This window comes from Heptranchias perlo, chromosome 4 (genome assembly GCF_035084215.1).
Source record: "Heptranchias perlo isolate sHepPer1 chromosome 4, sHepPer1.hap1, whole genome shotgun sequence".
Classification (NCBI taxonomy): Eukaryota; Metazoa; Chordata; class Chondrichthyes; order Hexanchiformes; family Hexanchidae; genus Heptranchias; species Heptranchias perlo.
In genome coordinates, this window is record NC_090328.1 from 80,349,833 (window position 1) to 80,363,111 (window position 13,279).

Below are 13,279 nucleotides of genomic sequence, written 5' to 3' on the forward strand. Positions count from 1 at the left end.
TAACATCTAGGTTCATACATGAAGAAAAGCCACTTTAACAAGATACAAGAGAGAGTCTATGGAACTGTACCCTAACATTTAGCACCTTATTGCTAGCCTAGTTGAGACTGTCTAACTCACCGCAAAACAGAGATCAGACCTGTGCAGTTTAGTACAGTGCAGGGCAGTGCATTTACCCACTAAGCCACTGTTTAAACTCAGGGAGCCTATCTTTAATCAGTAGGAAAAATGTTTATTTTGGGAGGGTCTTAGAAAATGAAGGTGCTCCATGTATAGCTTTTCTTGCTTTCTTATTTGCTGTTTTAAATGCTATATTAGAATTGAATGCACTGTAGCTACTTGGACCAATCCCAGCACAATGAAAATTGTTACTAAGCCTATAGTCCTATTCCTAGGATCTGATTTCAATGATCGAGTATCACTTTAAAAATATTCAAGCTAAAAAGAATACATTGAGAAATATGACTCACACAAAATTTACCAACCTGGTTAGCGTGTGCAGGCAGATTCTGACTCAATCCTAGCTGATGCACTTCCCTAAGTCGGACATCAATAAACCCTCCAGGAGGAGGGATTTTCCCCGGAGTACTGTTATAATAGGGATGTTCTGTTACCTCTTCATCTTCTCCAGCCCAAGGTGATTGTTCTAAATTTGGCATTCTGTATGAAATTGGAAAATGGCTGTTGTGAACTTCATAGAACAGAGGACAAATGCAATAAAATAAACACCTTATTATGTGATTTAAAGTTTTATATTGCATATGTTTCCCTGTATTTTCTGGAAATTATATTCTTTGAACGTGCATACTGTTATATACTGTGCATACAATATTCTTCAGAATACTGAGTCCTGACATTAAATGCCCTTTGGAAATTGGTATGTTACATTAGTCCCTGGACAATGATTTTTTTTTGTTGATGGACATCAACTGGGTATATTGCATTCACCGGGATAGAAATCGGACCTCGATGCGACCGTTTCTCGGATGAGAAATGGGGCAAAAAGGTTCAATTCTGTGGGGCTATGTTTTGGTCCCCATGGGTGCCTGAAATATGTCCGACTCAATATTCAGGCATGCATGGTGGCCACCTAAAGCCAGCGTTACGCACCTTGAATGGGGTCGATTTTGAGTTCCTAATGCAGTCTAACCAGCAGTCTTTAAAGAGACCACTAGAGTTCGCCACCAAAAAGGTAAGTATTTTTTTTAACTTACCTTTATGTGCAATTGGGGGGAGCAGGAATGGTCCTCCTGCGCTACAGCACTATTGTGTGCTGCCGCCAGCCCGCATTCGCCCCCTCTCATTCTCCTCCCCTCCCAGGACCTACATGAGGGCCGCTGCTGGTGAAGACAACCAGCCTAAATTGGTCCTCTTCAAACGGGCGAGCTCCCTCAGGGCGCCTTATTTGGTATCCGCAGCTCACCATAAATATGCTGATGAGGACCGATGCCCAATTTGGACGTGCTTCGGGCCTCCGGCACATTGTGCTAAATCCCAATATTTAGTGTATCAAACAACCTGTGCAAGAATCTCTCTGAATAAAAGTTGCCAGTACAGCAGTTCATAGCTAGCTGAGTGATTTTATAAGAGGGTTCAGCTTCTTCTTGGTTCTGACGTACATTTTGTTTTTTCACTTAATACAACTAATCCTTTTTTGTTGTTTCTTTGCTCTCTAATCTTTCTTAGCAGTTTATATTTTTTGCTAGTACTATCAGATTCCCCCCCACCTTAATTCTTTTTCTATCCTGTCATATTTCCACCTATATCCACATGTCCCTGGAGCAACATCAGCAGAGCAAGGCGGTTCTTTTTACGTCAAGTCTGGCTTTGTGAGGGAACAGAGAGCTATTGATTGCAGCCACATAGCCATTTGAGTCCTCAGTCACAATCCAGCTACTTACATCAACTTCTGCCTCAACATACAGATGGTTTGTGACCACAGGCAGCAGATCACACAGGTCAATGCGTGATTCCCTGACAGTTAACACAACAGCTTCATTTTGCAGCAATCGTTTTTTTTTCTTTTCAGTAGAGGCAGCAAGATGGAAGGACAACTTCTCGTAGACAAGGGTCATACTGTGCTACAGTGGCTCATGTCTCCACCGAGGAACTGAGCCAAATAATTGGTACAACGAGGCATACATAGATCAAAGACCGTAATTCAGGAGCTTTTGGACCAATACTTGCTGATTGTTCAGGAGGCACATTACAATATCCACTCAAATGTATTGGAAAAATCATGCGGTCAACTGCATGGTGCACAACATAGTGGTGAGAGGCATTCCATTGGTCAGGAACCATTGCTGGAGCAGGACACAGATGATGAAGGTGATGAAGGTGAGCAGCTGGAGGTATATTCATTAACCTTGATCAATGATTTCTTTGCTCATTGAATTTTACGCTTTGTATAGTATAACGCAACTGAGAAGCAGCAGTTGCTATTGTTAGTAACATACTATACTCCTTCCCCATTACATTTAAACTTTCCATAGTTATCATACTTTTAAATATAGTCTGGTATCTGAACTTGGTTCCACACCCTGCTTACAGTGTTCCTGGAAGTATATAGTTCATGGAAGAAAACCATAAATGAATGTTCATTCTCCTCACCATGCTTCCTGATGGCTGCAGCATTTTTGCTGTGCCCTGAATAGTTGCATCGCATGTCTGAACCTTTTCCTGCTTTCTTATTTAGCATCCAACCAATGTTTAATTCATGTAAGGTGCATTGGTGCACCAACCCTGCCTATGATGTCACATTTACTACAGCGTATGCAAATAAGGTGTTAGAATACCATTTCACTTAAGGTGTTTATCACGATTCTTTGTATAGAAGTGCAGCATGCACTACTTCATGTTTGACTCCCAACTGATTCCTTATATTGGAAGAGGCAGTTGTTTGTCCTAACTCAGAGATCTCCTCTGGTTTTTCCCAATATTGGCCACTGAAGTGGTGCTCTGCACAGTGTTTGAATGCTGCACGCCCCCAACACACTCACTCCAACAACTCAGCATTGTTGTGCTGTTCACAGGAGATGAGGAGTCAGATGCTACGAGAGGTAAAGCCAGCTGTATTGCCTCAGAAATAGTGATCTGTAAGGCCACAGCAGCATTACTGGTGAGCTTCCTGAGAGCTTGCCTTGCAGGTCAAGGTGCTGTCCAGTGCAAGTGACACTGAGAGTGCTAATGACTCAAAAACAGAGTACATTACAGACCTCTGCTTCTTTGCAGTAGAAAGAGCCAGGTGGTGGACTCCTCCACATTATATTGAACTCCATGCAGCCATCTGTCCATATATTTGTGTTTATACAGAAATCTCCTTTTGAAAGGTGGTTCCAAGAGGTCAAAAACTGGAAGTGGGCCCCAAACATACAGAACTTCCATGCAGCATATGCCTGGTATTCCTCCATCACTTTCATCATCTATGACCTATGCCTCAGGCTACAGTGCCTCCGGTTTCTCATAATCTAATTGCCACATGATAATGGTGCAGAGCGACGGGTTTCTGCCCTTCCGGAGACGGGTCCCCATCAGGTCCTCACATTTCTATAACCAGAAAAATAAGCACAGTATGAGCGTGACTTCATTGTTAGCCACTTCTCTGTGACATTGTAATTACATGCTATGTACAGTGAAGGTGTAGCCATTCTATTTGACCGATCAATTTTACAAGCAAAGTATACCTATTGTATGTTACTATAGTGAAATTAAGCGGCACAACTTCTCCTTCCGCCAATCCCTCAATAGATTCTGTGCTAATGATAGTCATAGCAGATTATTCATATGGGGGGGGTGAAGTCTTTCTTCTATTGAGTGCCATCATCTGTCCTGTATTGCTTAGGATTATTAAAGGTTAATTATCCTGGAAAGAGGAACAATGATATGCTTTAATTTTTACCTTTTTAAAAATGAGCATGCAGCATGCTTTGTATAACTATATGTGTATTAATATAAGTGGTACAAACATATCACAATAATTTAACATTGTCAGTAATGATTTTCTCTATTGTTCCATATGTTCATAAATGGCTGACAAGTATTACATCTTTGGATGTCCCTATTTGTTATGCTATGAAATGTATCAATGCTTTGGTTCTGTATCTTGGTATTTTCCTTCCAGATATCCTCCCAGGTGCGGTGGGACCTGAACACAGCAATCATACCTGATAGTTTAAATGTGGCTTCTTAGGGTTTCCCCTATAAGCGAATTATGACAATTTGTCGCTGCTGTATCTAGTCAATTAATGGTGCTGATTATTGTCTCCAAAGTAGATTTTTTCTGGTCTTTTTCCCTCTTTCCACGTTAGAAATCCAGCAGTGAACCACAGCCTTCTTCACATCTGTCCATAGACTTAACTCAAGTCTTACATAAGATTCTTGAGTCACTTACTAGGGAGGAGTAGCTGAGGTGATTTGGCATTGCCTTCCTCACGGCTTTTACCTTCGGAGTACCTTCTACTAGGTGGGCTGCAACCAAGGCTAAAGAGCCCTACCTACCCTTACGATGGGGGGGTAGCTGCACCCAACCCATGTAACCCCTGCTGGACATCAGACCAACATTGAGATTCAGCATTCCAGTCTCCTCTTGCTGGGGCTGTCTAGAGTAGGGCTCAAACCCAACCCCTCTGACTCAGAGGCAGGAATACTGCCACTGATCCAGAGGTCACTCCCTTTATTGCATAAAAACTGATATTTACACTGCTTAAATAGCCTATTATAGAACTTATTCAGGGGATTAAAAACCTACTAGCACTGATTTCTATTTACTTCCAACAGATGTGAGATCCATGACAGGAAAAATGAATTCAGAAGCCCTTGGTGTTGTGCTACTCCACATTAAAAAAATATAAATTTACTCAAGGTTCATCTGTTAAGGATAACTTCAAGGCCATTGAAAATTAAATATGTCATTATAGGGATAATTTTCTGACTCCAAGCTCCCAGCAGGGATCCTCATCTGCCAGATGCACACATTAGAAATTTAATTTAAATGATTGCAAAATCATGCGCCTCACATGCCTGAATTTCTAAAATGTGCTCCTGGAAAGCAAGGCTCAAAGTTGGAACATTGTCTAGTGTCAGCTTGGCTTTGTTGATAGCATCTCATCTTGGAGTCAAAAGGTCATAGGTTCAAATCCCTCTTCAGAAATTCTGCATATAATAAAGGCTGACACTTTAGTGAACTAGTGAGAGAGTGCTGTATTATCAGAGCTGCCATCTTTCAGATGAGATGTTAAACTGAGACCCATCTGCCTGTTCAAGTGGACATAAAAGATCATAGAGCACTTTTTAAAGAAGAGCAGGGAATTCTTCTGATGGGCGATTCATCTTTCAATCAAAACCACCAAAACTGATTGACTGGTCAATTATCCCATTTGCTGTTCATGGGACCTTGCTGTGCACAAAATTGGCTGCCACATTTGCCTACAGAATAACAATGACTTTACTTCAAAAGTAATTCATTGGCTGTGAACCATTTTTAGACATGAAAGGAGCTATATAAATGCAAATTCTTTATTTTCATATTTCAGAAAGATACCAAGCTGACAGCTATGCAGAATGGAATGCAAACTGTAGCAAATTGCACCTTAATGATGATGAAGGAGTTAACAGGTATCTTTCTATTCTTGCACCTAATTAAGTATTATTGTAAATAATTATTTCAATAATATTACAGGAACAAAACTTGGGTCAAGATTTGTTCAATTCTGGATCCCGCATGGAATTGAATTAACAGGAATTCCTGAATGAATTATACAGCTCACAATTTCCTCAAAATACAAAAAAAATCATTAATGTTGTTACTATTTTCTGTTCATTAAAGAGATTTTAAAGAAATACCAAAATGGAAATATACAGCAAAGTAAAAGACATGCAGAGATGCTTCTTTAAATAGAAAAGTTGTCAGGTTAATTTCTGCAATGCTACATATCTAGCCACAGCAACAATTCTGCAGATATCAACTGTGTTGCATTTGTATTATTATTCACTTATTATCCCAGAAATCCAAACACGGGCAGTGGCAAAGAGACAATAGTGGAAAGATAAAGTATGACAGAAGAAGAGCTTGATGCTTATCCATTATTGCCTCCATTTTAAGCCGTATTACTGAAAAGTTCAATCCAATAATTTCTACTGATGTCACGGTAACTGATTGAGCAAATTAATCATGATTCTTTGCAATTGAGTTTTTAAAAGAAGAACTGATGTTGACATTACCTTTCTAAGCCCACACAATGTTCTTGTAAGTGAAATAAAACTTAATTATCTCCTCAGAATTGCTACTTTCCTTTAAAGGTTCAAATCTTCCCAAACCTCAGCAGTTTTTATTTTTTAAAAATGTAGGTCAAGATCACAGCTTGCAACTTATGGAGCTTGGTAAATCAAACCATGGTTTGGGTTAGATGATACAGTACAATCACTCTGACAAATTTTTTGTTCCAAATATAATGCCAACATAATAATGAAGTGCAGTGTCACAAAGACCTACTTCCACCTCCAAAACATTACCCGCCTCCACCCCTGCCTCAGCCCACCTGCTGCCGAAATCGACATCTACGCCTTTGTCACCTCCAGACTCAACTATTCCAATGTTCTCTTGGCCGGCCTCCCATCCTCCAGCCGGTAAACTTCAGCTCATCCAAAACTCTGCTGCCTATATCTGAACTTGCACTGTTCAGCCATCGCCTCTCTGCTCGCTGACCTACATTGGCTCCCAGTCCCCCAACGCCTACAATTTAAAATTCTCATCCTCGTGTTCAAATCTCTTCATAGCTTTGCCCCTCTCTATCTCTGTAACATCCTCCAGCCCTACAAGATCTCTGCATTCCTCCAACGCTGGCCTCTTGTACATCCTCCATTCCCTTCACCCCACCATTGGCAGCCATGCTTTTACCTGTCTAGGCCCTACGCTCTGAAATTCCCTCTCTATACCTCTCCGCCTCTCTCTCCTTCTTTAAGGCCTTCCTTAAAACCTACCTCTTTGATCAAACCTTTAATTACCCTTCCTAATATCTCCATCTTTGACTCAATATCAATTTTTGTCTGTTTACACCTTAAGATTTTTTTCTATGTCAAAGGCGCTACATAAATGCAAATGATTGTTTGAGTCTAAAATATGTTTCTTAAATTGAAATTCTTATCCATTACAAGCAATTCAGATCAATCCACCAGATATTTAATAATATTGAGGTCAAATTTAAATGTTGAGCTCACAGCTTCATTGAATTAATGTGCAGAAATAACAAAAAAAGTTAATTTTAGAAAAGAATACAAACATTTTAATACAGTTTTAAATATAATAACCCTAAAATTTTGTGGGGGTCTTCCTGGTCTACTGCCATAATTCCAGCAGAAGACTGGCAAACAACAAATGGAAATGGCACAAATGGTCTTTTTCAGTCTTGGATGAGCCTTGCTTCCTCCAGCTAAACATTGGGAAGACCGAAGCCATCATCTTTGGCCCCCACCACACACTCTGTATTATTTCTATAGATTCCATCCACCTTCCTGGCCACTATTTCAGGTTGAACTAAACCATTCATAACCGTACCATCCTATTCATAAAAACATAATAACACAAGAAATAGCAGCAGGAGTAGGCCACATGGCCCCTCGAGCCTACTCTGCCATTCAATCAGATCATGGCTGATCCTCGACCTCAATTCCACTTTCCTGCCCAATCCCCATATCACTTGATTCCCCTAGAGTCCAGAAATCTATCCATCTCAGCCTTGAATATATTTCATGAATCGGCATCCACAGCCCTCTGGGGTAGAGAATTCCAAAGATTCACAACCCTCTGAGTGAAGAAATTCCTCCTCATCTCAGTCTTAAATGGCCGCCCCCTTATACTGCGACTATGCCCCCTAGTTCTAGACTCACCAGCCATGGAAACAACCTCTCAGCAACTACCCTGTCAAGTCCCCTCATAATCTTATATATTTCAATTAAATCAACTCTCATTCTTCTAAACTCCAGGAGAACCCACTCATCCCAGGAAGTAATCTAGTGAACCTTCACTGCACTGCCTCTAAAGCAAGAATATCCTTCCTTAGATAAGGAGACCGTAACTGTACACAGTACTCCAGGTGAGGTCTCACCAAAGCCCTGTATAATTGTCGTAAGACTTCCTTACTTTTGTACTCCAACCCCCTTGCAATAAAGGCCAACATTCCATTTGCTTTCCTAATTGCTTGCTGTATCTGCATGCTAACTTCTTGTGTTTCTTGTACGAGGACACCCAAGTCTCTCTGAACACCAACATTTAATAGTTTCTCACCATTTAAAAAATATTCTGTTTTTCTATTCTTCCTACCAAAGTGAATAACCGCACATTTCCCCACATTATACTCCATCTGCCACCTTCTTGCCCACTCACTTAACCTGTCTATATCTCTTTGCAGACTCTTTGTGTCCTCCTCACAGCTTACTTTCCCACCTAGCTTTGTATCGTCAGCAAACTTGAATACATTACACTTGGTCCCTTCATCTAAATCATTAATGTAGATTGTAAATAGCTGAGGCCCAAGCAACGATCCTTGCGGCACCCCACTACTTACAGCCTGCCAACCTGAAAATGACCCGTTTATCCCTGATCAATTTTCTGTCTGTTAACCAATCTTCTATCCATGCTGATGTGTTACCCCGACCCCATGAGCCCTTATCTTGTGTAACAACCTTTTATGTGGCACCTTATCGAATGCCTTTTGAAAATCCAAATATACTACATCTACTGGTTCCCCTTTATCTACCCTGCTAGTTACATCCTCAAAAAACTCTAATAGGTTTGTCAAACATGATTCTCCTTTCATAAAACCATGTTGACTCTGCCTAATCATATTATGATTTTCTAAATACCCTATTACCACTTCCTTAATAATGGATTCCAGCATTTTCCTGATGACTGGTGTCAGGCTAACTGGCCTGTAGTTCCCTGTTGTCTCTCTCCCTCCTTGGGAGAGAGAAAACAGGGAACCTGTTCGACTCTGAGCTGAGCTTCTGACCCCATATCCTATCCATCATAAAGGCCGCCTACTTCCAACTCAGTAACTTCATCCGACTCTGCTCCTACCTCAACCCATCTAGTGCTGAAACCGCAATAATGCCTTTTGCACCTCCAAACTTGACCATTCCAATGTTTTCCTGGCCAGCTGCCCATCGTCCATAAACCTCAGCTCATCCAAAACCCTGCTCACCCATCACACACATCCTAGCTGACCTACATTGGCACCTGGAATCCCAACAGACCACGAGGGAGCCAGAGGAGTGGATGAGGATGTGTCACCTCCCAGTGGAGGCTGAGGAGAAGCCCAATGGCTTTGGAGTTGTGGGACTCATAACTCATGGGTGCTTGTCTGAAAAGAAGGATCTTCGAGAAATATCATACCTATGCGCAGGTTTTGCGGTCAATCTCCAGCCACTGATAGGTGTGACACTGAAATCTACAGCTGTCCGTTGCAGCAACATCATGGAAGCTTTGTCTTTGTTGCAGGGACCAAAGGAGCAAGTGGCAGCTTCATGGAAATCTGCAGCAGATCCCCAGCTAAGAAGTGGCCACTGATCAGTCAATACTGCAAACCACCTCTTGTAATACTGGCCCTTAGGTTGCACCTAGGAAAAGTACTAAAATAGGTGATAGAAAGGTACTTGCAGGCACACAGGGGAAACGCAGTGTTAGGAAAGAGTAGGTTGACTTGTGTACTCTTTGGACTTCATTGTATTAAAATAGAATGTGCACTGACATCACGCTTTGTTATTTATGTAGACTAGAGTCATACAGGAAAGAGCGCACTTATTTGGTGCTGACTTATTCAGTTAGATGATGTTTATTAGCACACTCATGTAGGGGCAAAGACAGCTGATGTTTTTTTTTATTCGTTCATGGTATGTGGGCGTCGCTGGCGAGGCCAGCATTTATTGCCCATCCCTAATTGCCCTTGAGAAGGTGGTGGTAAGCAGCCTTTTTGAACCGCTGCAGTCCGTGTGGTGAAGGTTCTCCCACAGTGCTGTTAGGTAGGGAGTTCCAGGATTTTGACCCAGCGACGATGAAGGAACGGCAATATATTTCCAAGTCGGGATGGTGTGTGACTTGGAGGGGAACGTGCAGGTGGTGTTGTTCCCATGTGCCTGCTGCCCTTGTCCTTCTAGGTGGTAGAGGTTGCGGGTTTGGGAGGTGCTGTCGAAGAAGCCTTGGCGAGTTGCTGCAGTGCAACATGTGTTGTCATGTTGTAGGATGGGTAGTGGATTGAGGGACTGTCCCTTCATTGTAAAGTGGGGAAGAAGGAGGTAAGTGAGTGGTATCAAAGGTAGACTGTATTACACAGAAGAGAAGATTTCATTGATGAGATGTGCTCTAATGACACTTATAACAGTCGCTGAAGATTCTTCTGAGTGCAGGTCTTCATGATGCTCTCCACCATATAGTTCTGGATCGAATGGAACCAGCAATGCCAATGTCGTGAAGGGTACAGCAGGCTATAACTTTTCATGACACATGATCTGCAGACTACTGCAGAGGCCCTCCCGATCTGTCCTAGCAGCAAACATGTGCCTTTAAGACCCTGACGGTCCACTCAATGACCAATCTTGTAGAGGCATGTGCCTCGTTGTAGTGCTCCTCTGCTGCTGTTCGACGGGGTCATTATTCATGGGAGCAGGAGGTAGACTTTAGAAGCCAGAAGTCATCTGCTAGTGTGATTTTCTTCTCTAAAGAGAGTAGGGTGAGCCGTATTTCGAAGAATGAAGGTATCGTGACAATTTCCAAAATATCAGGTGTTGTCATGGAGGTTTCTCTGCATATTGTCACACACAATCTGTATATTAAGGGAATGGAAGCCCCTCCTATTGAGATAATTGAAGGGTGTTCCATAGAACCTGCAAAGCAACATGAGCGCTTTTATTACACTCTGGACCTCGGGGAAGCCAGCAACCATATGGCCCTATCTCATTGCTGGCTTTTGATGCCAAAGGTGATGAAATCGCCTGCTCTCCTGTCAAAGGCATCAGTAACCTGGCAAATGTATGCCCATACTGCTGCCTGGCTGATATTGCAAAGATTGCCAGTGGCTGCTTGAAATTACCCTCTGCCATAAAAGTTGAGTTTGATGGTGATCTTCATAGCCACTGAGAGAGCAGTGTGAGCAAATGAGTGGGGCTGCAGGTCTCTTGCAGTAGGTGACAGAGCTGCCCTGTTGCCTCATTGGCAAAGTGCACCCTTCTTATACACAAGTCCTCACTAAGGTCCTTATATATCCTGTGCTGCCTGTTTGCTCTATTGAGGGTATAATATCTGGTGAGCTGCATCGCCCTTAAATGCTGCCTGAGTCTCCTTTGCTCCAACCTGTGCTGTTCCTCCTCTTCCTCGAAGATAATGACATACAAGGGGATGCTCATAGAGAATACCATACCTATTACTGAGAAGCCTCACTATGGATAGGAGATAGAGTCATAGAGTCATAGAGTTATACAGCACGGATAGAGGCCGTTCGGCCCATTGTGTCCACGCCGGCCATCAAGCCCTGTCTACTCTAATCCCATATTCCAGCATTTGGTCCGTAGCCTTGTATGCTATGGCATTTCAAGTGCTCATCCAAATGCTTCTTGAATGTTATGAGGGTTCCTGCCTCCACAACCCTTTCAGGCAGTGAGTTCCAGACTCCAACCACCCTCTGGGTGAAAAAGTTCTTTCTCAAATCCCCTCTAAACCTCCCGCCTTTTACCTTGAATCTATGTCCCCTTGTTATAGAACCCTCAACGAAGGGAAAAAGCTCCTTAGTATCCATCCTATCTGTGCCCCTCATAATTTTGTACACCTCAATCATGTCCCCCCTCAGTCTCCTCTGCTCCAAGGAAAACAAACCCAATCTTCCCAGTCTCTCTTCATAGCTGAAGCGCTCCAGCCCTGGTAACATCCTGGTGAATCTCCTCTGCACCCTCTCCAAAGCGATCACATCCTTCCTGTAGTGTGGCGACCAGAACTGCACACAGTACTCCAGCTGTGGCCTAACCAGTGTTTTATACAGCTCCATCATAACCTCCTTGCTCTTGTATTCTATGCCTCGGCTAATAAAGGCAAGTATCCCATATGCCTTCTTTACCACCTTATCTACCTGTTCCGCCGCCTTCAGGGATCTGTGAACTTGCACACCAAGATCCCTCTGACCCTCTGTCTTGCCTAGGGTCCTCCCATTCATTGTGTATTCCCTTGCCTTGTTAGTCCCTCCAAAGTGCATCACCTCGCACTTTTCCGGGTTAAATTCCATTTGCCACTGTTCCGCCCATCTGACCAACCCATCTATATCGTCCTGCAGACTGAGGCTATCCTCCTCGCTATTTACCACCCTACCAATTTTTGTATCATCAGCGAACTTACTGATCATACCTTTTACATTCATATCCAAGTCATTAATGTAGACCACAAACAGCAAGGGACCCAGCACCGATCCCTGTGGTACCCCACTGGCCACAGGCTTCCAGTCACAAAAACAACCTTCGACCATCACCCTCTGCCTTCTGCCACTAAGCCAGTTTTGTATCCAAAGTGCCAAGGCACCCTGGATTCCATGGGCTCGTACCTTCTTGACCAGTCTCCTGTGGGGGACTTTATCGAAGGCCTTACTGAAATCCATGTAAACCACATCCACTGCATTACCCTCATCCACACGCCTAGTCACCCCCTCAAAAAATTCAATCAAATTAGTCAGACATGATCTTCCCTTGACAAAGCCATGTTGACTATCCCTGATTAATCCTTGCTTCTCCAAGTGGAGACTAATTTTGTCCTTCAGAATTTTTTCCAATAATTTTCCTACCACTGATGTTAGGCTCACTGGCCTGTAGTTCCCTGGTTTTTCCCTACTCCCCTTCTTGAATAATGGTACTACATTAGCGGTTCTCCAGTCCTCTGGCACATCCCCTGTGGCCAGAGAGGTTCTGAATATATGTGTCAGAGCCCCCGCAATCTCCTCCTTTGCCTCACACAGTAGCCTGGGATACATTTCGTCCGGGCCTGGGGATTTATCCATTTTTAGGCCTGCTAAAACCGCCAATACCTCCTCCCGCTCGATGTTAATATGTTCGAGTATATCACAGTCCCCCTGCCGTATTTCTATGTCTACATCGTCCTTCTCCATAGTGAAAACAGATGCAAAAAATTCATTTAGAACCCCTCCTACATCTGCCAGCTCCACACACAGATTGCCATTTTTGTCCCTAATGGGCCCTATTTTTTCCCTAGTCATCCTCTTACCCTTAATATACTTAAAAAACATCTTAGGAT

At 42.8% G+C, this 13,279-nt stretch overlaps 1 protein-coding gene across 2 annotated transcripts in view; it reads right to left on the reverse strand.

Moving 5' to 3' along the window:
• The window catches only part of LOC137321059 (SHC-transforming protein 3-like), a 224,389-nt gene that overhangs the window by 33,799 nt on the left and 177,311 nt on the right, over window positions 1–13,279 (reverse strand). For both annotated transcript variants that reach the window (XM_067983223.1, XM_067983222.1), the window contains one exon: window positions 486–660. In XM_067983223.1, the coding sequence (XP_067839324.1) occupies window positions 486–660 (175 nt within the window). The remainder of the gene's footprint in view (window positions 1–485; window positions 661–13,279) is intronic.